The sequence below is a fragment of the Podarcis melisellensis genome (genome assembly GCF_964234715.1).
Source record: "Podarcis melisellensis genome assembly, chromosome: 2".
Lineage (NCBI taxonomy): Eukaryota > Metazoa > Chordata > Lepidosauria > Squamata > Lacertidae > Podarcis > Podarcis melisellensis.
In genome coordinates, this window is record NC_138529.1 from 59,280,546 (window position 1) to 59,306,409 (window position 25,864).

At 39.9% G+C, this 25,864-nt stretch overlaps 1 protein-coding gene across 50 annotated transcripts in view; it reads right to left on the minus strand.

The window, feature by feature from the left end:
- The window catches only part of COL23A1 (collagen type XXIII alpha 1 chain), a 314,166-nt gene that overhangs the window by 14,072 nt on the left and 274,230 nt on the right, over window positions 1–25,864 (minus strand). For 4 of the 50 annotated variants that reach the window (XM_081900584.1, XM_081900586.1, XM_081900572.1 and 1 more), the window contains exons 2-36: window positions 23,131–23,247; window positions 22,211–22,246; window positions 20,471–20,497; window positions 19,247–19,291; window positions 18,814–18,876; window positions 18,663–18,725; window positions 18,509–18,571; window positions 18,355–18,417; window positions 18,202–18,264; window positions 18,049–18,111; window positions 17,893–17,955; window positions 17,739–17,801; window positions 17,585–17,647; window positions 17,432–17,494; window positions 17,278–17,340; window positions 17,122–17,184; window positions 16,967–17,029; window positions 16,817–16,879; window positions 16,663–16,725; window positions 16,113–16,175; window positions 15,961–16,023; window positions 15,651–15,704; window positions 15,497–15,559; window positions 15,343–15,405; window positions 12,009–12,053; window positions 10,832–10,909; window positions 9,989–10,012; window positions 9,222–9,275; window positions 8,536–8,580; window positions 7,649–7,738; window positions 6,382–6,471; window positions 5,136–5,186; window positions 3,835–3,900; window positions 2,686–2,712; window positions 935–961 (exon numbers count right to left, since the gene is read on the minus strand). In XM_081900584.1, coding sequence (XP_081756710.1) covers window positions 935–961; window positions 2,686–2,712; window positions 3,835–3,900; window positions 5,136–5,186; window positions 6,382–6,471; window positions 7,649–7,738; window positions 8,536–8,580; window positions 9,222–9,275; window positions 9,989–10,012; window positions 10,832–10,909; window positions 12,009–12,053; window positions 15,343–15,405; window positions 15,497–15,559; window positions 15,651–15,704; window positions 15,961–16,023; window positions 16,113–16,175; window positions 16,663–16,725; window positions 16,817–16,879; window positions 16,967–17,029; window positions 17,122–17,184; window positions 17,278–17,340; window positions 17,432–17,494; window positions 17,585–17,647; window positions 17,739–17,801; window positions 17,893–17,955; window positions 18,049–18,111; window positions 18,202–18,264; window positions 18,355–18,417; window positions 18,509–18,571; window positions 18,663–18,725; window positions 18,814–18,876; window positions 19,247–19,291; window positions 20,471–20,497; window positions 22,211–22,246; window positions 23,131–23,247 — 2,073 coding nt within the window. Of the gene's footprint in view, window positions 1–934; window positions 962–2,685; window positions 2,713–3,834; window positions 3,901–5,135; window positions 5,187–6,381; window positions 6,472–7,648; window positions 7,739–8,535; window positions 8,581–9,221; window positions 9,276–9,988; window positions 10,013–10,831; window positions 10,910–12,008; window positions 12,054–15,342; window positions 15,406–15,496; window positions 15,560–15,650; window positions 15,705–15,960; window positions 16,024–16,112; window positions 16,176–16,662; window positions 16,726–16,816; window positions 16,880–16,966; window positions 17,030–17,121; window positions 17,185–17,277; window positions 17,341–17,431; window positions 17,495–17,584; window positions 17,648–17,738; window positions 17,802–17,892; window positions 17,956–18,048; window positions 18,112–18,201; window positions 18,265–18,354; window positions 18,418–18,504; window positions 18,572–18,662; window positions 18,726–18,813; window positions 18,877–19,246; window positions 19,292–20,470; window positions 20,498–22,210; window positions 22,247–23,130; window positions 23,248–25,864 lie in introns of all 50 variants that reach the window. The other 46 variants (XM_081900617.1, XM_081900601.1, XM_081900583.1 and 43 more) reach the window with 45 other exon arrangements.

Here is a 25,864-nt window from a genome sequence, read left to right on the forward strand (position 1 = left end):
TTTTCAATTAAGTTAAAATGAAGTTTCATGTTATCAAAATTTCACTCAAGGTATCTTTTAAAAATACTAAAGGAAATGCAAGTCAACATACAAATAAAAGCTTCCTATTATAATAATACACCAGATCAAGAGTACACAGTACCAGCCTTGGCACCTGTTTACAGAGGAACAAGAGATTGCAGGGTGGGGAAAGATAGTAGAACAATGAAACACTGATCTTGGTAACAGCAGCAGCAGCAGCGGATTTTGTGGGAAAGGGCAAGTGCAAACATACCTTTTATTGGCTTATATAAAGTTATACAAGCATTAAAAAAAATAGATTGCATAAGAAAATTTCAAACCAAAGGTATGAGTTATGAACAGTATCATTCCATTCCTGAATTCTTGCTTAGTTTCTGAAACTCACATGGTCTGAATCAGAAAGGAATTTGACTGGTGGTAGATTGGGAAGTGACTGAAAGATCTCAACCTATATTGGGTTCTTATAACTATCTGCCCGAAATAAATCTTTTGCACTGGTGGGCTCTAAGTTGGGGTTGGCCCAAGACATTTTGCTTCCCGAGCTGAAGAACAAGATGGCATCCCACCTCCCCATTCCATGTACAGATGCTGACTGGACTTGCAGCTTAATCTTACTTCAGTACTGGCAATGAAATAGGCTAAGGGTGTAGGAAAGGCTGCGTGGCACACCCACACCACCTCTATCTTCCAACAGAAGGGTAAGGCCCAGGGGCCTTGAGTGAAAATAACATGGGAGGCTGACCCTGCTGCCTCCCAGCATCTGCTGACAGAGCTGGCTGTCTCATTCTGCCTAATTGTAGGGCAGGGCTTGCTCTAGGATAAGCTTAGTTAGTCTTCAGTGGTCAAAGTGGTTTGTCCTTGTGCTCAGGTCCAATTCAATTCATAAATGGTGTGCGCAATTTTAGTGACCCACCTTGTGTCCTTGAATTCCTTGGGGACCCTGCAAGATATCAATGATGCATATGAGAAAAGAAAATACAAGGGAGGTGGGGGGGGGGGGGAGAGTTGATCTGTAATTCAAGCCTAATCCTCAAATCCTCAATGTCTGTGCCATTATATTTATCTTTCAGACATTTTATTTAGATGTAGAGAGAAACAGAAGCCACTCAGGCAAATATGCCTGCATAATTCAGGGGATGTGGCTACAGTCTAGAGTAGACAGGCCTAACTCTTTTTCTTTTTTAGAATGCAGTCATCTTAGTATGTTACTGGCCAACCTACAGCCTGAAAAGAATAAGGCACAAAGCTAGAACTTTAAATGCACTCATTCTACACCAGTTACAGATAGGTAGCCGTGTTGGTCTGCCATAGTCAAAACAAAAAAATTTCCTTCCAGTAGCACCTTAAAGACCAACTAAGTTAGTTCTTGGTATGAGCTTTCGTGTGCATGCACACGAAAGCTCATACCAAGAACTAACTTTAAGGTGGTCTTTAAGGTGCTACTGGAAGGAAATTTTTTTGTTCATTCTACACCAGGTTTTGATGAATGGTACACGTCTTAAAGTTATCATTCTAAAAGTATTCTTTAAGATTAAACCATATAACCCATTGAATTTTTCTTTAGAAATCTACATTATATTTCAGCGTGGAAGGAATCTGTGAGCATGGAAACTTTCCTTTCAGACAGAAATATCAAGTCCTAAAGCCAAGTGAGAAAAACCAGAGGGCAGCCATGTTTGTTGATCTCTAAAGTGAGGCTGTGTGTTTAATTTTTATATCAAAATAGATTGGTTGGTAAAGGTAGCTCAATCCTGGCCCTGGCATACCCCACTGCTCTGGGGAAGAAGGGGATGAGAGGCAAAGTGGTCCATTTTGTTCATCTTTTTTGAATCGTGTCATAAAAAATTACATCCTACCACTTCCCTTTCTTTAAATATGAACAGGGAAAACAGGTGAAGAGCAAAACTGGTTGCTTCTGTCATATCCCATTTGTCTTATAAAATTTAACAGTAAATATATTAAAAATAGTGTCAATAAATGGCAACTCTAAAGAGTTTGAACAGCCAGAAGGTGACTGACATTCTGAGGACACAGAATCATGGAAGGTCTAGGAAACAGTGAAGCGAAATGTCTCAGCATTTTCTTGATGTTACCTGTCATTTATTTATTTGTCAACTTTTAGTTTGCCTACCTGTTGAAGTAGGCCATAATGCAGTATTTTGGCTAATATTCAAAAGGATTAACTGATCAATATATCTCCCCTTAATTTTTTTAAAAGATTCAAAAGAAATAAATAAAAAATTGTCCAGTAGCACCTTAGAGACCAGTTAAGTTTGTTCTGGGTATAAGCATGCACATGAAAGCTTATACCCAGAACAAACTTAGTCGGTCTCTAAGGTACTACTGGACAATAATTACAAGAGAAAATGGTATCAAGGATCATTAATGGACTAAGGCAGATGTAAAAGTTATTTGCCTTAACATTAGAAATAACTGAAGGAAGAAAGGGAAGGATAACATTCCCCTCCCCAAGAAACCTGTAGGGATAGGCTCAATTGTGTATCCTTTGGCAACAATATAAGTAAATAACATGAATAAATTATATTCAGCAAGAAGTAAAATAGCAGAATTTCAAGCAAGGGCACATATTACTATGCCATGATCTCAACAAAGATATTTAATGTAGGTTGGAAAAACCACATGGCATTGAGGTAATAGACTCACCTTATGCCCCTGTATTCCTTGAGGGCCCTAAATAAAGCAATAGTTCATTTGTTAAATAATCCTAGTAAATCTTTCATTTTGTACACACAGCTATCAGACTTCTTCTCGAGGTAGAATACATTTGTTTGTACCCCCCCCCATTATCATGGGTTAAAAAACCCACCCCGATCTAAACAAAATAAAAGTTTGATCTACCTTTGTGCTTTCTAACTATAATGAAGTTGGCAGGGATTCTAAAATTGTAGAAAGGAGCCTACCCGGACTTCACCGTCCCCTGCCAAATATCCATAAATATACTTCCTAAGGCAATGTGCATCCTTTTCTGGAAAATGCCTTACCAATCTGTGATCACCAATATGTGTGTCACTACAAATGTCCACATTCAAACAGTTGTAACAAACAGAAATAGATTTTAAGACTGAAAATGTTTAACAGTGTACATTGTTCACTTTTTATTCAAGCTGGACCCCCAAATTCCCCTTCCCCAGATATGTGCTGAAATTACCACACAGCAGTTCTTACAGTCCACTTACGTACCTCATCAATGCTCTGGTATGGGCTTGCCATCTGCTGGAAGGTTTAGGATCTGATCTAATGGCTAATTATATCAAAGGAAACGTTTGACTATCTGGATCTCTCCTATATATAGTCAGTGGGATCAACCTTCCTGTCAAACAACTAGAGTCAGCAGTAAAATGCCTGCTGAGCATATTGGGATCCAGGCTTACTGAAGCTTAGCTGTTCTGGGCATGCTCTCAGCATAGCATCTATCCTTCATGTGTGCAGTGTGGCGTTTGGGTCTTTAGCACTACATTCCATCACAAACATTTTACTTCACACAAGGAATCATTTCATAGCTGCATGGAAACCCTTGTTATGGGGTTTTGTTTTTTGGCTCCCAACTCTGCCGGGTGTTATTCCATGCTTATCCCACAGAAAAAGTAGATAAAATATTAGAGATAAAATTATCTCATTTGCTAAAGTACTAAGTTGATTTTATTGCAACAACTCAGTGGTTAAGTATTTTAGGTTTGCACACTCATCATCAACGGTTGTTGATCTGCACACAAAATAAACCTCCCTGGATAGGTTAGAGCCACAGAGATTGTAACCTGGTAAATAATCTGAGTATTAAAACAGAAGACTTACCGTAGGGCCTGGTGGACCTGGTAGACCTGGAACGCCAGGAGGTCCTGGTTCAGCTATAATCTGCACCTATGGATTTTGTTACACAGTGAAGTGATTTGACAGAATACAGACTTGTATGGGCATGATAAAAAAACAACGCATTTAGAATGAAAAATAATTATTGGTGAATGAAAATGTTCTTAAGAAATATAGAGAACAAAGCAATTAATAAAAACTTTTTAAAAGAACATTAAGTAAAAAAGTATTTTTTTAAAGTCATTTTTTAAAAAAACAACATTCTTTTAAAAAAGCTAACGTAACACATAATGCTTGTGTTCCAGGTTATTATGGGTGCAGTATGCACATGCAACCAATACCCACAGGCTGAATAGTGCTCTGTTCTCCCCAATGCCTTGCTGATGGGTGTGTGCAAAGATGGCCTGGCAGGCCATTCAGGGGAAGACTGAAATTTGGCCATTTCTAAGGCTGCTCTTCTGACCTCATTTCTGTATCTTAGGCAAACAATTTAAATTCGAATCAGATGTGATAGTTTTTCACCCTGGAAAGCCTACCATATATATTTGATTTATACACAGGTATTGAGGTACACAGATAGTTCAGGCAGAAAACAGTAGACATATGTAATACTTGTTGTGTTGAAGAAAGTTCCTTGCCTGTAGGAAAATTGTTAGCATGTGAAGCAGTCTTTAGGTCATGATCTTTATTGATAAGTGATTCTCACTGAAATCAACAGGACTTATTTCCAAATGAATGCATTTTGACTTGGGTTCTAAAAACACTATTAAAAGTAAAGACTGTCACAACACGTATTAATTTTGTTGCAAAAATTCAGGAACCTGTAATGTGGAGTCTCAGTGAAACAAAAGTCCTGTTTCATATTAAAAAGTGACTATTGTCCTGCCAGTGTGGAATACCTGAAGTGGGGTGACCCAGTGGAGGGGCCTTCTCAGTGATGGCACCCTCCATATGGAATTTGTCGCCTTTGGAGGAGTGCTATGTGCCACCAAATATTCAGTTTCATCATTTACTTAAGGAGCACCTCTTCACACAATGTGCCCCTCCTGATAGTGTTTGGGCATAGGTCTTTTGGATCTTTTGATTTGCTGTACAGCCCACAGGACTTTAATCTTACTGCTGATTTGTACAATGTAACGGATTTGGGAATTTTAAAATATGTTTTCCTATTGGCTCTGTGTTACTTTGTATTTGCATTGTAAACATTTCTTAATGGCGATATAAATATAAATGAAATAGAACAGATAAACGGAACATACGTCTCTCTCAGTATGTTTACAACTTACAAGATCCTTCTCACAGGGAGTGCCAGGTTCTCCTTTTGGTCCATCAATGCCCTAAATAGTAAAAAGAAATAGTCTGGTGTCTGAGGATGTATTTTAAGACATAAAGTTTGTGGAATAAGAAGTTTGTGGTGGGGGATTCTCTTTATCTAAACTAACCTACAAACCTATTAATTTTCGGTGGGAGTTTTTCCTTGCAGGGCTGAACTTTTCTTGGCTCTGATATTGTGTCAGTAACAGGCAAATGGAAGGTGAATTATTTCCCCTATGCCTGGCAATTCCAGCTGAGCTGTGCTAGGAAATAGTAGGCAGCATGACAGCACTGTAAATGGCTATATACAATGTGCTTGTTACTCTTCATGTTTCTTGTAGAAAGTCCCATCTATATAAACTGCTATCAACCACTTCTTCATAGCAAGATCTCATGTGGATGTCTATGCACCTGCAACCCATGTCTGTGAGGCCAGTCACATGGCTCCTTCCCACCCAATCACAACCCTCACTCCCAGGAAGGACTCAAAACAATTCACCTCCCTAATTTTACTCCAGGATTCAGGTTCATAACACTTCAGAAAAGTAGTTCCCATCCTGCTAGCATATGAATAAAGCCTCAAATGATTAAGAGACAGTGTTATCTAAAGAGTCACCTGTACCTGCCTGAGCTTGCCAAAGCATTGGCTTTGGAGGCAAGAGCCATTAGACTGTCAGATAACGGGGAAAAGACTCTCTTCCATGCTTTTGGAACTCCCCACTCCAGGGGGCTAAGTATGGTTTAATAACTGCTAGTCTTTTAAAAACCTCTGAATACACATTTATAGAAGTCTGTGTGGGTTGAATTGTGCTGCACTTTTTCACGCAACGCACAGATAAAACATGGTAATTGCTCACACAAGAGGCAGTGATGGCCAGTAACTCAAATGGCTTTAAAATATGAGTAGAACAACATATGGAGGAAACAGCTATCAACTGCTACTAGCTAGTGTATCTATGCTCTTCCTCCACTGTCAGAGGCAGTGTGAGGAGAAGAGATTCACAAGTGGAATCGAGCTGGACACTCAGAGAACAGGATGCTGGAGTCTGGTCTTAGATGGGCCTTTGGCCTGATCAAGCGAGGCTTATGTTTCTCTTTCTTATGCTTATGCTCTTAAGCCCCTGATATATAATACACACAAGTGAAAATTAACTTTTTTCTGGTACTTAGCATCTATGACAACCGTCTAGTCCCAAATTATGTTGAAGACAGACATACCGGTGGACCAGACAAGCCCATTTCTCCTGTCTCTCCTCTCTCTCCTGCTATTCCAGGGTTTCCTTGGTCTCCTTTCAATCCTTTCGGACCCTACAATGTAAAGGAACAGCATGTTTCCCCCCCTCATCACCAGATAGATTCAGAGTTATGAACACACACATTCTACACATGCCCACCCAAAGTAGCCCTCCACATTCAGTAGTCTGCGAACTCTGAAAAGGGGTTGGCAGACTTGGCAAGGGAAAATCAGGTCAGTATTATACACATATACTGACAGACACTTTTCTTTAACAGGTTTCTATAAGCTAAAATTAATAATTTCCTAATACAGCCTGCTAGAAAACATCTGTCAGCCCACAAAACATATGTAAATGGTAGGTGCTGAATGGAAGCACCAGAAAGCTCTTTTATTAAAAGAACTGATACTCACAGCAGACAAGTGGACAACAGAGTCACTTACTGTTACTTTGAAATGTAATTTGCTCAAGTAACAACCTACATCTATCACCCCAGTCCCCTAACAAATACCCTTTTCCATTATGAGTGCAGATGCAGCAATAGAAAGAATGCTGTGGGAACACAGAGGGTGGTATTTTACAAGAGCATAACCAATTAAATGAATGGACCTAACTCAGCCATGTTCCATAATTTCAATGGGTCTCCTCTGAGTAAACCTTAGTTGAATACCACCCATAAACACAAATGCAGATTTTTAAACTAAAGGATAGAATTTGAGGGGAGGGGGTTGTTTTGCCAAAAGAAGTCACAGGAACTTTAAAAAGAAAAGAAACCTCAGGCTGCTTGTTACCTATCATATTGCACATCTTGTCCAGATACTCGCTGAGTTAGTGGGATGTGCAAAAACCTGGGGAGCCAAAATAGAACAGAAAGAGGAGACAGGCAGGACACAAATCCTGCTAGTGAACAGATGCTGAGAACTGCAGCAGCTGATGCCACCCTGACTGAGGGCAAAGTGGCCATTCCAGGCTCCAGCCAAAAAAGGGCCTACTGATCTCTTTAAAGTGTGGACCATGACTTTCTCAGGGAGCCTCTGTGAGGAGGCTCTATTTAGGAATCTAACCTTGTTTTCCAAGCAGCTTTATGAATTCCTTCAGGAATCTCCCCACCCCTCAGGTTATCAGAGACGCTACAGCAGGCACTTACACACCCATTTCCCATAGTGTGTGTGTGTGTGATGCACTTTGTATACGAAAGAACTGTATCTGTGAAAACAGTATTTAGTAATAGATATTGAAAACAGACATACTGGGAGACCACTCATGCCAACATCTCCTTTCTCTCCTTTTTGTCCTATGAGTCCGGAGCTTCCTTGGTCTCCTTTCGAACCTTTAGGACCCTGTAATTTTAAGGGGGGGTGGAATGTAAGATAATTGGGTTTTAATTAATAGTAGTCATTATTTTCCAGTGTTACTCTGTTAGAATATTTTTTATTTTGATTGTGTTAGAGGAACTGCTGACAATCAAACACTGATTAAGAAGTGGAATGGAATTTAATAGATCAGGTGGATGTGACAGGAAACATCAATAAAGATGAGGACATGCACACACTCATCCTGCACACAACAATCTTAAGTATTTATTTTGAATTAGATGTAAATTAAATTACTGACTGCAATAATTTGATCATGCATCGTGGAGGGGTGCTTAATAAAGACTCGGATGGAAAGATGCAACATAGGATAATGGCACTGCCTTCCCTCTCTGTGCTCAGGAATGATTGGAGGGCGGAGCAGAGCTTTAGTTCCGGTTGCTTGAACACGTTATTTGGGAAATGACAATCAGGTGTGAACCTCATAGAGACCAAATCATATCAAAATTAAAACCATTGCAATTAATATATATATATTTACAATTATTGTCTCTGTATTCCACACACACACACACACACACACACACACACACACACACACACCATGCCATGCAGATTAAAAATTAGTAGGTTGTCAAGGATATGGAATGGTTGGAAAAACTGCAGGATGAAGAGTTTGCAATTTGCCTATATTTGCCTCTGAAGACTGCACGCATTCCAACCACTTTAGTAACTCTCAAACATTTAATAGGTAGTTTCAGCCTATTACAGAACTTTAGTCACACAACTGAATGCAAATTTATTAATAATGCTCCTGGCCACACCTTCTCTCCATCAACTCCAGGCGGGCCAGGCAATCCAAGTTCCCCCTGGAACAAAAAAAATGGGATAAATCAGAGCAATGACCGTATCATGAATCTAACCAATAAAAATCTTTTTCCCTTCCCCCAAAGAACTCTATATTGCAGTACTCAATATTTTAAAGGTGCATGATTAATGTTACATATTTCAAAGGAAATGTCAAATTTATTTAAGCCAAGACAAAGCCCTATACTGCTTGTGACCTGGTGACTTTTCAACAAACCTTCCAAATAGAGATTAAACTAGGTCAGCCCTAGAGGATCTTCAGCCAGCATGTGGGCTAGCTGATCAATCAATTCATGCCTAATGCCATTGCCAACACTGTTTTATCTGGAACCAATAAAATTGTGGCTTAATTTGAATCCAACACTTGTCTCTTGCTTCCTTTGCCATCTGCACATCCCACCATGGTCTCACTATGCCTGGGCCCACAAACAAGTGATTATAGACACTTGTTAAAATTCTTCTCCCTTTGCTAATCTTTGAAACTTTGAACACGTTACCCATCACTCTGACTCCCCCAAAGTTATCCAAGGGGATATGCCATGAACAGAAGATTCACATATAAACCAAGCTCAGTGTTGCCAAGCAGGTACTGAGTACAGTACAGAACAAAATACATTTTATGTAAAAGTGAGTAAAACCCAACCTTTGGTCCTGGAGCTCCTTGGGGGCCTGGGGGCCCTTGGGGACCTGGTGGGCCCTGGAACAAAAGACAGCAATTTATCTGTTAACTGCTATAATACAAACATTTTGAATTAACAGAGATGAAAAACAACTGGCAACAAAATCTACGGTTAGCAGGTCATTGAGCTTCCAATTTAAATCCATCTTCCATAATGCAGATAATTTCCCCAAGAGGCTAGGAAGGGGATGATCAGAAACAATAGAGAAAGGTGGGAAGTGGCTCCATGACCCCCTGCTGCTTTTTCTGTCTGTCTCCAAAGGAGTCTTCAGAATTCTCAACCATTAGAGCACAGCTACAGTTTCCCCTGCAGATGACTAGAGCAACACCTAGCTGGGACAGAGGACAACTCCCCTTGAGAGTTCTGCCATCTTAATGTAATGATGATGGGAATAGTGAGCCAAACGTAAGCACTCTTAAAACCCACTGATTTCAACATGAAATGTGAAGCATGTTTTCAAAATAATGCCTAATGCAATTTTAAAGAAGCAAGCCAGAAACTATGAAACAAAGCAATTAAACACATTCATTACTTGATTATCACTGTGTCTGACATCATGCTGCCAATGATTCAACCTAAGGGATTATGTCATTATTTTGTTAACAGAAATCAAATGTTTGGTAGAAAATTTCTGAGAACCATGATAAAAAAATCTAAAGAAGAAAAGCCACATGCTAGGCCATTAAAAAAAAAAAAATCCACACAGGCATCTGGCACATAACAATTTTACCGTCAATCTGAGTTTCCCTGCAGCCTGTTATAAAACAGTTAGAATAGTTTTCAAATGTATTAAGAATTAAATATTTATGAAATTCAAATACTTTTCCAATTGAAAAGACCACCATCTAAACATTTTTTATTTTTGAGAACATTATTATATAACACCCCCCCCCATTTGATCTGAAAGGACAAACTGAAATTCTACCCCAATCAGTCTCCTTGCAGTCATTATGGAAGTTACAACCCGCTAAGTAACAAAGAGCTGCTTATTTCATTTGTGAGTCACTCCCACCAGATGTGCCTGAATTTGCCTACAGCTGTTTCTAGTGGTTTCTAAAAACAGTTTTGATGGTCACCACACTGAACAGCTTAGCTGCTTTTGACCTATTCAGAAACAACATAGATACCACTATAGGCACAAATTATTGCACTAGCCTAGCATGAACTGTATAAAGGATTCCACATTTGATTCTCACTTCCTTCCAGAGCATCCATCCTTGTCATAACATTTCTCTTTCAAGGTCCATTGCCCTTGATTGTCCCTTGCTTTCAATGACAGATTTGGTGATGGAGTTGTAGCAAAAAGCTCTGGCAACATGGGCAGTTTGCTATGGCTTCTGTGGACCATGCCCAAATTCCTCAAACTGGCTTGTATGTTGGACTTTTGATTCTTATTTGAGTATCAATCTTGCCATCATGTCCTTTGTAGGCTTTCCAAAGGTGGGAAACAGGACACTGAGCCAAATCACCCTTTGATCTGATGTATCAGGGCTCTTCTAATGTTACTAAAATTTAGTGCCACTTCATGTTGAAGCAAATTGTATATTTATTACATTATTATCATAAAGGTTACCTTGAGAGCTTCCAAGATTCTACCATCGTAGTCAATTACTACTGTATCACCCTGTTCTCCTTTCAGGCCTGGAGGACCCTACAAAGAAAAGAAAAGGTAATTGTAAACTTTATGGGAATAGAAATAATTTTCTGCTTTTCACATGCTATTAAGAAGTCACAGTAAATTCTAGTTTCATACTTAAATACGGTGCTTTAATTGCTACAGTCTAGATAATAACTGTTCACTGGATGAAAGTGGAATAAACCACCTATGCTGTGACAGTCCCATTAAGGCCCATTGGGTACTGGAGGTCCTACTCTTAGAGTCATCATTAGTTAAGATAACCTTGGCAGATGCTTTTGCAGTAGTAGCAACACAACTACGGAATTCCTCCACCAGGGAAATCCTCCAAGCACACTCTCAATGTCATGAGCTATGAAAATATTTTTATTCTTCTATGTTTTGGCACAACAATCCTATGCTTGTCTACTCAGAAGTAAATAAGAAGTCAGATTCCAAAGGAGCTTATTCAAAGGAAAGGAAAGCAGCTATAGGGCTGCAGCCAAACAGTGCAATTCTCTGTGTATGTCTACTCAGTAGTAAATCCCCTTTGAGTTCAATGATGGAATCACCCAGTTAAGTGTGTCTAGGGCTGCAGTCTAAATGTTACTGTCTCTTCACACATCTTGCACCCACCTCCATTTCTGTTGGATCTTTTCTCTTAAGCCCCCAGCCCCCCCCCCGGCTCCAGCCTCGCAGGTGGAGCCAAACACCATAAATAAATGCCCCCTCTTCCTGGATCAGTCTCCTGCCCTCTTCTCTCTGCAATCAGAGAACTGCCAGTCCCTGACAATGATTCATGATGTAGGTCCTGGTGCAAAATGATTCGAATGCACTTCTATATGGAAGGCAGAGATGTCATAGCACATGGAACCTCTCTTTGAGGTTTTCAATGGCCTATAAAAGTCAAACCTAGTACCCAACCCATTTTATAAGTCCACACACAAATGTCAAAGACTGAAATTCAAGGAAACTATTTTCTACTCCAGAATATTTATACTGTTTGTATTATTGCCAACGGGGAAAATCCCTAGCTTTTGCATAGTTAATTTATCTTCCACAAATCTCACAGCGTATTCTTTCAGCTTGAGTGTTTATTTTAGGGAGCTAAAGAAAGAACAAAAGTAATTCATACCCTTGGCCCAATGTGTCCATCTGCTCCTCTTTCACCAGGTTCACCCTGAAAATAAATGTTTGTTACTCTAAAATATTGATTCAGAGACAAGATACGTCACATATCTATGTGTCTTGAGGAGCACAGCATAAGCAATAGCAGGCTTAAAAGACCTTCACACAATCCAGCTGCAAAACAAATCAGCCAAATCAGATACAAGATAATAAAACTGCCCTGCAGGTTTTAGTGTAACAATATGCATACCACACTGCTGCAAAACCAACTAACTTTTGAACAAGAAATTAGCCTGGCATATAAAATTAATCATGTCATGATTATACTTTTGCTTTCACATATTGTATTTTGTGCTTGCATTGTTTACACTGTCAAATATTTCTTCTTGTAATCTCTGTAGTTTATGAAAAATTAACATGGCAAGTAGCAAAAAGACACTCTAGCACGTCAAATCTTTATAAATTAAGATAGTTGCCACATTTACTGTAGGTATTCTGAAACACTACGTTCTGCAGTTTTCCAGCATAAAAAGAGCTATAACCTAATAAAGAGGAAGCTAAGTTTGATGCAGACTTCATGAAATACAGATCAGCTCCAAAGGATTAGCAACTTGTTTAAATGGATGTAGCACAAACAAATGTTTCCTTTTCTCCACTTCAAAACGGAGACTCATGAAAAATTACATAATCAATTCCAAAATGTTTTATCATGGAATGAACAAAGAGGCAATTAAAAGAACACTCTTTTCCCATCTTCCTAACTGATCGAACAGAGAAGCATACCAATGAATGTTGCACTGGTTCAAGCCATACATTTTTGCCCCCTCTCTGCTGGCTTCCTCCACTTCCTCCTTCAGTGGGGAAAAGCTAATAAGTTTGGCTGGGTGGGTGCTTCAGAAAGCAAGAAAGGTCTCACCATTATGGTCATATGTCAGGGGCATCTAGCTCAATGCAGCTGGCCAGTTTATTGTGTGCATCATGGCAGGTTTTTAAAAATGCAAATTGTAATTGGGCAGGATAATTACCAGAGGCAATATGGAGAGGGAATTTAATTCTGCTGTGGTCCAGGGAAAACAATCCTCTTCTGTATCTGGTATTTGATTTCAAAGGAGCTCAGCTGGTTAGAGCCTGGTGCTGATAACGCCAAGTTTGCAAGTGCGATCCCCGTATGGGACAGCTGCATATTCCCGCATTGCAAGGGGTTGGACTAGATGATCCTTAGGGTCCCTTCCAACTCTACAATTCTAGGATTCTATGAATCAAATAGGGGTTATCAAAGGTGATTTTCTCAGCCCCTCAGCAGAGGAAGAAAGGGTTATATTCTTTCTCCATATTGGCTCTGACATTACTAATTATCAACAAGCCCCCGAAGCAATTTGCATTGCAAAAAAATTGCAGGTTAAATGCAAATACACTTTTAACTCGTCTAGACTGGGCATCCTTCTTAAATGAAGATTATAATTTATTTATATTTCATCTATAGGTCTTCATTTTGCTTTGAGCCTGACATTCAGAATAGAATAGGGCACAGTTGCAATCTGAAGAAATTTCAATCTTTTTTCTCCAAGCCTATTTTTGGGGGATGGGCAGTGGAAGCAATAGCACCCCGGTTGCAATCTCCAGAAAGATGCTCTCCACAAAAATCCCTCTATGTTGGACACTGCATTGGTGACCCATGGAACAGAAAATCTTCAGGTAATAAAGAAACCTGCAGCTCATATGATACAATGCCCTAGAAGAGGCTGATTACAGATACAGTGTGGTGTAGTGGTTAAGAGCGGTGGACTCGTAATCTGGTGAATCGGGTTCGTGTCCTCGCTCCTCCACATGCAGCTGCTGGGTGACCTTGGGCTAGTCACACTTCTCTGAAGTCTCTCAGCCTCCCTCACCTTACAGAGTGCTTGTTGTGGGGGAGGAAGGGAAAAGGAGATTGTCAGCCACTTTGAGACTCCTTAGGGTAGTAATAAAGCAGGATATCAAATCCAAACTCTTCTTCTTCTCTTTTATTTTTATTTTTTTTGGAAAAGGACTCCCAACTCTTGAAAATATTTCAGTTCTCTATTTTCCTTGGGCTAATGTTATGCTGATCATGCGAAACAAAGATACTTATGCTATTTTACATTCCATCCTGTTTTCATGATACAGTATTTCCAAACTAACCTATTTGCTTCTTCCTGTTACCAGAGCAAATAAACATGCCATCTATGAAATAATGTCGTTTGCTGTGGGGAGTTATAAAATTTGTACACTCTGTTGTCATTTCCTGACCTGGTAATCAAATTATTGAATTACTATGCATTAAAGTAATTAGCAGATTCGTGTTTGTGTGTGTGTGTGTTTTTTTTTACTCTGCATGTCTTTATGTTAGAGTGATTCTACATTCCCCCCCCCCCCCAAAAAAAAATTAATGCAGTATTGTTTTTTATCCTATATTGGCAGAGAAAATGAACGTTCTATCTTATTTTGTCTTAATTTGGCAGTTTTTGTTATAATTTAATGATGCCTGTTGTGGAGGACAGAGCTTCGTAAGTGCAGGATCAAACATTCAAAGAGCCAGGGTTTAGGGTCACTAGGTATGGGAAGTTGGATGTGCAGCACCAGAAGCCCTGCTAGCACACTAGCAATTTCTGATAGCTATGTGCCAATACCAGCCAAAGCTCATTCCATCGCCATCCTCCCATGTGGAAATCCAAGTGCATACAGCTCTTTAAACCACACTAGCTGCCCTGCTTTTCAGCATTCGCCATCACATATACAAAAGGGCTCAAGCTGTTTCACCAATTCAACATGAAACGGAATTTCATGTGAACCTGGACCTCACCATTTCACAGTAAGCATGCAAATACCCTGCTCTGCACCATTCATGTCTTGTGTGTGTTCCAAAAGTAAAACATACATCGAGAATCATATGGAGAGGAAGAGGCTTGGGAGGGGAAGGAGTTACATGAGAAAAGAAGCAGGTGGGGAGCAGATTAAGCAGGACTCTCCCAACACCTCTCTGATCCAAAATGGTCATCTTCCTGAAACAAAAATGACCACCTGTGTTTTGATGCATACATTTGATTACCATGTTTCATTTTGCTCTCCGTTACCAAGCAGGGTTAATACTAGTCTTGGGCTATGATCCAAGGGAAGTCTTCTACATGTGGAATTTTTCAGCTACAAAAGTTTTCTTCAAATGTCTGATAAACTGCTCCTGAATGTTGGAGAGCATGGCAGTGAAACGTCCCATTAGATGTGAGGGGATGCTGCTATAAAGGCAAGTTGCAATTTCATTGCGAATGAAGCATTTTGTATGTTTGTATCCAGACCTCTTACTATCCCTCCCATTTGATACTTACCTTTGGCCCTGGCAGACCATTTATTCCATTCACTCCTATTGGGCCAACACTTCCTGGTTCTCCCTGTAATGTTTGAAGGAGGTGCAATGGGAAACTCTCAGTTTCTAAGCAGGCCAGGTGCTAGTCTCACTATCCTTTCCAATGTGATACTTACCTTTGGCCCTTGAAGGCCATCTGTGCCTTTCTCTCCCATTGGGCCAACACTTCCTGGGTCTCCCTGTAATGTTTGAGAGAGGTGCAATGGAAAACTCTCAGTTTCTAAGCAGGCCAGGTGCTAGTCTTACTATTCTTTCCCACATGCCACTTACCTTTGGCCCTGGTAGACCATCTACGCCTTTGTCTCCTGGGCTTCCGGGTTCTCCCTGAAATGTTTGAAAGAGGTGCAATGGAAAACTTCCAGGGCTGGATCCAGATTCTGCTAGCAGAAGCCTGCACAAGGCATTCTACTAATTTCCTTCCCTCTCCTCCCCCTGTGCCCTGCCATTGGCTGGAGTGGGTGGGAGAACCCCCAGATCAGTGGGGAGAGGGTAGGAGAGATTGTTTTGTTAAGCAAGCAGATATGCTTGCATTGATATAAGTCATGCCTAACCTCACTATCCTTTTCCATATGCTGCTTACCTTTGGCCCTGGTAGCCCATCAATGCATTTGTCTCCTACTGAGCCATTGCCTCCTGGTTCTCCCTGTAATATTTGAAAGAGGTGCAATGGAAAACACAGTTTCTAATCAGGGCATGCGCTAATCTTACTATCCTTTCCCATGCGCTGCTTACCTTTGGCCCTGGTAGACCATCTATGCCTTTCTCTCCTATTGGACCAGGGCTTCCTGGTTCACCCTGCAATGTTTGAAAGAGGTGAAATGGAAAAGTCTCCATTTTTAAGCGGGGCAATAAGACCAGTACAAGCAGCTGGACATCTGGGAGGCTGGGTAAGAAGACTCCACTGCCCTCCTCAGCACTGCCCTCTGTTTCTGTCAGCCTCTTCTGGAGGACAGATGAGGAAGCCAGATGTGAACCATCTAGTTAAAAGACCATTCTTCTGCTGTACTGTATTTATTGTCCGTTAACTTTCATTTTGCTCTGTACTTAGGCGTTAGGTCTAGATTATATTTTTGTAATATTGAAGATAGTATATTCTACGTTTGCTGCTGAATTGTTGTTGTCTTTTCAAAACTGCTTTCTCCCCAATCAATGTTTTGCAGTTTAATAGGAAAAAGGGAATTTGTTGCAAGCTGCTTTAGGAACAGCTCACTGTGCAAAGGTGCCGTATACATAAACTTAAATGAACTAAACAACCTTACAATCTTTCCCGTGCTCTGCTTACCTTCGGCCCTGCTAGGCCATCTAAGCCTTTCTCTCCCATTGGGCCAATGCTTCCGGGTTCTCCCTATAATGTTCAAAAGAGATGCAGTGGAAAACTCTCAGTTGGTAAGCAGGGCATATGCTAATCTTAGCATTCTTCTCCATGCACTGCTTACCTTAGGCCCTGGTAGCCCATCTATGCCTCTCTCTCCCACTGAGCCAGCGCTTCCTCGTTTCCCCTGTGGTGTTTAAGGAAGGGCAATGGAACTCTCAGTTTCTGAGCAGGTATCATCAAGTCTTAGTATATTTTCTGATGTGCTGCTTACCCTTGCTCCTGGTTGCCCTTTTATGCCTTTTTCCCCAGTCTGACCAATGCTTCCCGGATTTCCCTGTAGTGTTTGAAAGAGGTGCAATGGAAGACTTTAAGTTTGCAAGCAGGGCATGTGCTAAATCTTAGCCATCATTCCCATGCACTGCTTACCTTTGGCCCTGGTAGCCCATCCATGCCTCTTTCCCCTGTTGGGCCAATGCTTCCCCGGTTTCCCTGTCAATTTTGAAAGAGGGAGAATGGAAAAACTTGGTTTCTTAGCAGGCTATGTGCTTAGGATCTTGTTATCCTTTCCCATGTAATACCCACCTTTGGCCCTGGTAGACCACTCATGCCTCTTTTTCCCACAGGGCCAATGTTTCCTGGTTCTCCCTGTATTATTTGAAAGAGGTGCAATAGGAAACTCTAAGTTTCTAAGCATGGATTGTGCTAATCTTAGCATTCTTTCCCATGCACTGCTTACCTTTGCCCCTGGTAGACCATCTATGCCTCTCTCCCCTACTGGGCCAGGACTTCCTGGTTCTCCCTATAGTGTTTTTAAAAAAGGTGCAATGGAAAACTCTGTTTCTTAACAAGACATGTGCTAGTCTTTTATCAACTCCCATGTGCTCCTTACCATTGGCCCTGGTAGACCATCTATGCCTCTCTCCCCTACTGGGCCAGGACTTCCTGGTTCTCCCTGTAGTGTTTAAAAGAGGTGCAATGGACAACTCTCAGTTGCTCACCAAGGAAAGTGCTAGCCTTTTTAACCTTTCTCATGCACTGCTTACCTTTGCCCCTGGTAGACCATCTATGCCTCTCTCCCCTACTGGGCCAGGACTTCCTGGTTCTCCCTGTAGTGTTTTAAGAAGGTGCAATGGAAAACTCTCAGTTTCTCACCAAGGCAAGCACTAGCCTTTTTAATCTTTCCCATGCACTGCTTACCTTTGGCCCTGGTAGACCATCTATGCCTCTCTCCCCTACTGGGCCAGCAGTTCCTGGTTCTCCCTGGAGTGTTTAAAAAAAGGTGCAATGGAAAACTCTCAGTTTCTCACTAAGGCAAGCACTAGCTTTTTTTATTCTTTCCCATGCACTGCTTACCTTTGGCCCTGGAAGACCATCTATTCCTTTGTCTCCCATTGGGCCGACACTTCCTGGTTCTCCCTGGAGTGTTTATAAGAGGTGCAATGAAAAAATTTCAGTTTCTGAACAAGACATGTGCTAGTATTTTATCCATTCCCATGTGTTCCTTACCTTTGGCCCTGGTAGACCATCTATTCCTTTGTCTCCCATTGGGCCAACGCTTCCTTGTTTTCCCTGTAGCATTCAAAAGAAGTGCAAAGAACACACTCATTTTCTAAGAAGGGTGTTCATCAGTTTTACTGTACCATTCAAGAAGAGGCTTACCTTTGGCCCTGGTAGACCATCTATTCCTTTTTCTCCCATTGGGCCAACACTTCCTGGTTCTCCCTGTAATGTTTGAAAGAGGTGCAGTGGAAAACTCTCTGCTTTTAAGCAGGCCAGGTGCTAGTCTTACTATTCTTTCCCATGCACCACTTACCTTTGGCCCTGGTAGACCATCTATGCCTTTGTCTCCCATTGGGCCAGGGCTTCCAGGTTCCCCCTGTAGTGTTTAAAAAAGGTGGAGTGGAAAACTCTTAGTTTTTGAGCAAGGCAAGTGCCAGTCTTTTTATGCTTTCCCATGCGCTGCTTACCTTTGGCCCTGGTTTACCGTCTATGCCTTTGTCTCCCATTGGGCCAATGCTTCCTTGTTTTCCCTGTAGCATTCAAAAGAAGTGCAAAGAACACTCATTTTCTAAGAAGGGTGTTCATCAGTTTTACTGTACCATTCAAGAAAAGGCTTACCTTTGGCCCTGGTAGTCCTTCATTGCCCTTCTCGCCTATGGGCCCAATACTTCCTTGTTCTCCCTGAGATTAATACAAATTAAGGTGAACATTACAATCTTGCTCTCATCCCAAGTTCCAAATATTGAGCATCCTTCAAAAAGAATTCAGGCTCTAAATGACAGTCTTTAAACATGGTACAGCTGTTCTGATGGCTATTCAAGCTATTCTTTAAGAATGGTTGAGCCCCATAGGACCACAGTGAAAGGGGAAAACAATCTTTAATTTCTGGTTCAGTTTGCTCTATGTAGTGTAGAATATGACTCTCAATCACCAAATATATTTAGGATTGAAATTTAACATGATCAGCCTGTATGCCAATACTGCATTGATTCTACTTTGTTACCCATAATATATATGATTGGGGGCGGGGAGCTACAAAAAGGAAGTTTACCTTTGGCCCTTGAATCCCTGGTTCTCCTGGGATTCCAGCATCACCCTGATGAAATAGAACACACATAGGTGACACTGAAATACAAAAGTGCATTAAGTTTCCCAGGGTCAATGCTGGCAGAAGCTCAACAGTTCACACTGTAAGCCTAACCAGAAAAGCAACTGCCAAATATTTTTGATCCAGAAGTTGGGATTTAATTTCTAATACTTAATTTCTAACTGTTCAGAAGAGAGAGAGAGAGAGATTTCATTTATTAGCTCAGAGTAGTCTTATTTGCAGTGTGGCTAAATCATGAAGACATCACTCATTATCTGTGGAACACACTGAAATGTAATCCTTAAACGTGTTTCCTAAAAATACTGTAGCCATAGGTTATGTGCAGTTCTGAACAGCATGAATTAATAATAAAGTGTTTTCCAACTTGGCCACAGCTACTTGGTGGCCCTTCTAAGGTCCATTATATGGAAAAGGATCTTTAGCTAACAAAATCCAAAATAAATACACACATATCCTGCCCCTGACTCAGCTGCCTTGGAGAAATATATACAGATATTTGCTTCTTAAAACTCCAGTCCAGATATTAGCAAACCACTCCATTTGGACAGTTCCTAGAGGGGTAGCTGTGATTGCTTCTTGCAGCAAGAATGGCAGAGTCTTGTTGCATCTTAAAGACTGTTATGGCAGAAGCTTTCATGTACTGGATCAGCTTCAGGGATACAACAGCACAGAGTGAATAATGTTTGATCTATCATATCCATGGATGGGTGAGCCCCATGTGATTAGCCCTGATTACAATGCAAAAGTTATACAATTCCCCTGCAGTTTGGGATGTTGGTGGATGCTACTGAAATCTCAAGAGCTTTGCTCCTCCCTTGCTCATTCTGCTGCTGTGCTGGGCAAGAAACAAACCACAGTCTGCTCTGGATCAGAGGATTGCTTTGTGCTATTGTATTGCTGGTTTTTTTTTGTTTTTTGTTTTAAAAATGCTTATTTTAAATGTGTTTAGTAGTTTTAACTGCCATGTTATTTTACTTTCAAGTTGGAGATATTTTGTGACTTTGTTGTGATAACTGAGTTGTGAGGTGGAAATAGATAGATGATTGATAGATAGATAGATAGATAGATGATAGATAGATAGATAGATAGATAGACAGATAGGGTTGGGAACATGATGTCTGAATGCAAATAGCATTTGAAAGAAAGAAACAAACATAAATAACTTACTTTTCCTCCTGGAATACCAGGCTCACCCTTCAAAACAAATAAATGAAGAACGTTATGTTTGACATACAAAGATCAAGAATGAAAACATTTTTTTCCCAATGTCTAGGAAATGTTACAAATAAAATTGTACCGTTTTCAAAAAACATACGCAGCCAAGCTCATTAAAAATGCTGCTGGGCTGTCAATCTTTCTGGGGCCCAAAGGTTGATTTATTTGCAGTTTAGAGGAAGTGTCATGGGCACCTCTATAAAACGGCTGTTGGGTGTAACCAGTCACAAAACTTAAATAGAAACACAATACCTGAGGCAATCCAACGAAGCTGAATGTTGGAAGATTCAGAAAAAGGAAACACTTTTTCATACAATGCATAGTTAAAACTATGGAATTCCTTACCACAAGCTTTAAAAGTGAATTATTGGGGTAGGGAGAGATAAAGCCCCACTGCACAAACAGAAGCCCTTGTGCTGACAGGACTCACTAGCTGAATCTACCCACTATGCCCTTTCCTCACCAGCAGGTCTCAGGATGGATTTCAGCATTTTTTAATTCAGTAAGAAAAAACAGTCAAAACAAATTACAGTCACAGGAATAGGGTGGGTCCTCAAAACACAATGGGAATAATTCAGCTTAGAGCTAAGGAGATTGCTCTGTCAGCACGAGCATTTCTGCTCGCCTGCTATAACAATCTCCCTCTCCTCTGCTCACACGCTGTTCTGGGGGGTTCTAGCCTATTGGTGGTGGGGTTGGGGACAGTGGGGGCACACAGTGGGAAGAGAGCTTCTGAGAATATACCACAAACCACCCACATATCTTTAGCAGCCATGTGGAAACATTCCTCTTCTTCCAGGCCTTTGCCTAATTAAACAACCTATGGCCTTTTAAAATCTCTCTGTGAGGTGGTGTTGTTTTATTTGTTATTATGTTATGTATTTTTGTGTGTTTAAACTGTAAACCGTGCTGTGATCCTCAAACGAAGAGTGGTATATAAATTTAATAAATAAAAATAAAAATAAATAAAATTTTTACTCATGGCCCGTGATCTTTTACATCAAGATGCTGTAAATATAGTACCCTTGAAAGGCTTGTGAAAGGGCAGTGGGTCATCCATGCAGTAGCATGCACAGGATGCAGAAGTGGAAATGGGTATTTCTCCTATGATGAAACACACTTGGGAGTTAAGTTTGCTAGCATGGGATCTCATTACAAATGTTCTGACACTTAAAAAGAGGTCAGCAAGTCTTTTGATAGTCTAGGTTTTGGCACCTGTAGTTCTCATGCCCACAGTCAGTGAATGTAGCAATTAAAAAAAATTACAATATCAATGTAAAGAAATAACCTAAATAAGTCCTGACAAAAGAGCTTATGCGAAATGTTTGTAGGACAACAAAAGACGGAAGAGAATGAAAAAATGCTTTGGGAAAGAGGCTCACCTTATTTTTTCTGATGGTGCAGTACAGAAAGCTGACTCTTAATAACAGGTGAGACCCTGACTGTTTCAAAGCCCTGGACAATTAAGCCTGACAATTGTTCTAAACTCAACGTGGCACAGATGGTAGTCATGTATTTAGGGGTAGTGATTAGATGGCCAAAGCATAGTCAAGGAAAGGAGCTGTATAAAACTATTATAGAGCAGAAAGAGGAAGAGGAACACATCTGAGGTAGGCTAGGCAAACGTCTCATGCTTAATATGTGAAATCAATCCATTAGGATATGTTTTAATACCATAGATTGCATACTAACCATGATACCAGCTTCTCCAGGTTGTCCTTTCTCACCCTAAAGGAACACAAATCAAAGTTATTTAAATAAAGAGACAATGAATGCATTTCTAAAATTACTTCTTCAAAATGCTCCCCTCCCACCTAAAAAGCACAACAGTGAAGAAGAGAAGCTTAAGGAGATTGCGTTATTTAAGTTATTTCATTGACTTAGGTAACATAGAAATGTTGCCATGTCTTGATGATTTAGATTAGTGTTATTAATAAAGTGAAAATACATACAGGTATGCTATGGATCTATTTATTATGGATTTACATTGAACACATATACTGTATCTCATCTCAGTTATCTTTGATTGGTAGGTAATAACTGTTAAGTCTCCTAATTCAACAGTAGGGGATTTAGTGATTAATTTAATGACTAAGGACTGAGTATGAATGGCTAGTTAATAAAAGGCTAGTGTGAAGACCTTTTTAATGACACAACTACCGCTTGCCCTACAGAACAATCCCATGGGCACTGCCAAAAGAGATTGCTGCAGCAGCAGCAAGGGAAACTCGAATGTTGATAAAACCTAAAAGCCTGCCATATTGCTAGAATCTACAAGCCAAATTGTCAAAATATTAGTGCTCATTGCAAAATGCAAGATAACCATTCCAAGGCAAGCCGCCACCACAAAGCTTTGTTGACTAGATTATCATCCCTGCTCAACGCAAACAGTTTGAAGACGAGTTCTGCCTCTGGTTTTAAGATATTGAAGAGTGATTTCCCTTTGCTCTTACTCTTTACTCAAAAATGCCTGTATCCTCCCTCTATTACCCTGATACATCTGAGTTTGAGGCTCAGGAACTTATAGTTGAAATGCATTCATGAGCAGGATATCCCCGCAAAACATGCATTTTAGTTTTCAACAGTTATCTTAGCTAATAACTACGCCTTACAGGAAGGCCTGGGGGTCCCCTTGGGCCATCTTTTCCCGTGTCTCCAGGGGGCCCTCTTGCACCCGGCTGTCCAGGAGGACCTGGCGGACCAGCAGCGCCATCATTACCTTGATCCCCCTATAAGAAGTTTAGACAAAACATCGCAATGTGAAAAAAAAAGAAAAACAAAGTCCTTATGGGTGGACTGTGCCTGCAAACTCACTGCATAGCAAAATGAGAGAAGGAAAGAAAGAAAACAGGATACATGGTCAGGGAATCAGTATGTTTGAGTTTAAAGATAAAACCTTGAGCCTGCAAACTGACTGACCTTTCTATGGTACATAAACTTACTGAAAGGGAAGAAATTTATGCCTAAGGTTTCTTGGTGTTTGTTTTATTCTTCCAAACAATTAATCTAATCACAAATATTGGTAATTAGTATTTCTAACTCATCTGTGTCCAATTTGTGTGACTGCATGGTGCAGAATGGCGTATTCTGTTTCTGCTTGCAGACATTGGACTCCGATACCGCCTAGTTTTGAGAAAGGATTAGTGAAAGGTCTTTTCTCTTCCAATTAGAAACAGGTAAAGCAACTAAAAATGAACCCCAGTTCTTTAAATACCACAGTACTATCGCGAGAAAGTAAGAGAGAAAACTAGCACCCGGATTATGCTTGTAAAACAACATTTGCAGAACTAGATTCTTTATCTGAGTATACATATAGTAAAGCAAATCTTTAAAATATCCAAAAATGCTAAACCTCAAAATTAGCATTCCAGTTTATTTTTACATGGATAACTTAAGAGTTCTGGCATCTAGAAGATGCCAGAATTACTGTAATTATTACATTTATATCCAGCCTTTCTTTCACAGACATAAATGGAATTGATTTTTATGTAGGGTTCAAAGGTATTCTCCCATCCAGGTATTGACCAAATCCAGGCTTGCTTAGCTTCGGCAAATTTGTTGCATCATGTGTCTTTAGATCATACCTAATTTATTATCTTGGGGGGGAGGAGGAATCTAGTAACTTTCTGATTTTTTTTTTACAACATTTTAATGCATTCTGTAAAAAACACAAATCATTGATTATAAAGGAGAAAGGGTTGGATGTCACAGCAAGAATACACACAGATGTAGAATGCTAGCATACATTGCACACCATGCTCATGGAGCGTGTACATTTATTATCAACATCTAGTGAACACAAGAGAAGACTCAAAACAGATATAATTTTGGTTGTATAATAAGTACACCAATTATGTAATAAGTGCAATAGTAATCTGGTCACAGTCTACAGAATTATGCAACTGTGTGAGCAGCAGAGCTTTTTATTTTCTGTTTTCAAATAAGAAGACTTTTATCCTTAAACGACAAGCAGCTTTTTATATGTTAAGCTAGTTTACAAAAGGACTTGCAACAAACCATAGCCAGGTATTTCATCTCTGATCATGAATTCTACACTTAACCTTTGTTTCATGTACAGAGCATACAGACCCTATTTCTGAGGCAGGTCACACTTATTTCATTTTTACTAAAGCCAAGAGAATGATTTATTTCAGAGAGCTTCTGGCTAAAGCAGAGAATTGACACCAGGTCTCCAAGATCTATCATTTAGATGACCATGGCTGCCTATTAACATTAATGTTCCTGGGGTTATGATCTACTGTGGGTAAGTTGGGGTGAAGAGCTCAGCATCTAGAACTGGTCTGCTTGAACATATGGAAGCAGCACTGAAACCCCCCATGATAAGGGTGGATTATAAAGCTCTTTATAACATCTGGGCAGGATGTCTCCAGTGACAGACTTGTACTTAAAGTCATCCTGCTATAAATCAAAAACCTAACAGTGAAAGCCATTCTACATTCCAGTTCAGAAAGCCATACTACCAAGGTCCAGTTCAGAAAATTCCCTCACTGAGCAATGATATGAGTACAAGATAAAAACAAATGGACCTAGCTCTATAAAATTTCTCAGTATATTATTATTTATTATCATTTCTTTTATACACCAACATATTTTTATTCACAAAATATGCAGGCATCCTCCAGCTATAATCCTGAAAGAACAACATTTCAAAATCAGAGGCTGTCTTTAAATGCTCTGCATCCAATAAATCAGAAAGAATGGTCCTTGACAAATTTGCCGTTTTTAAGCAAATCTTGTGTGCAGGGACCATATCACTTATGTATTCTGTATTGTGTGTGGAACTCTGTACATATAGTAGTGAACCTAGATAGGTCACTCTAAACTCAGGTGTCTTCAGTCTATCTATCATCTATCTATCTATCATCTATCTATCATCTATCTATCTATCTATCTATCTATCTATCTATCATCTATCTATCTATCTATCTATCTATCTATCTATCTATCTATCATCTATCTATCTATCTATCTATCTATCTATCTATCAATCAATCATCTATCTATCTAATCTATCATCTATCTAATCTATCTATCTATCATCTATCTATCTATCTATCTATCTATCTATCTATCATCTATCTATCTATCTATCTATCTATCTATCATCTATCTATCTATTTATCATCTATCATCTATCTAATCTATCATCTATATCTATCTATCTATCTATCTATCTATCTATCTATCTATCTATCTATCTATCATCTATCTATCTATCTATCTATCATCTATCTATCTATCTATCTATCATCTATCTATCTATCTATCTATCTATCATCTATCTATCTATCTATCTATCTATCTATCTATCTATCATCTATCTAT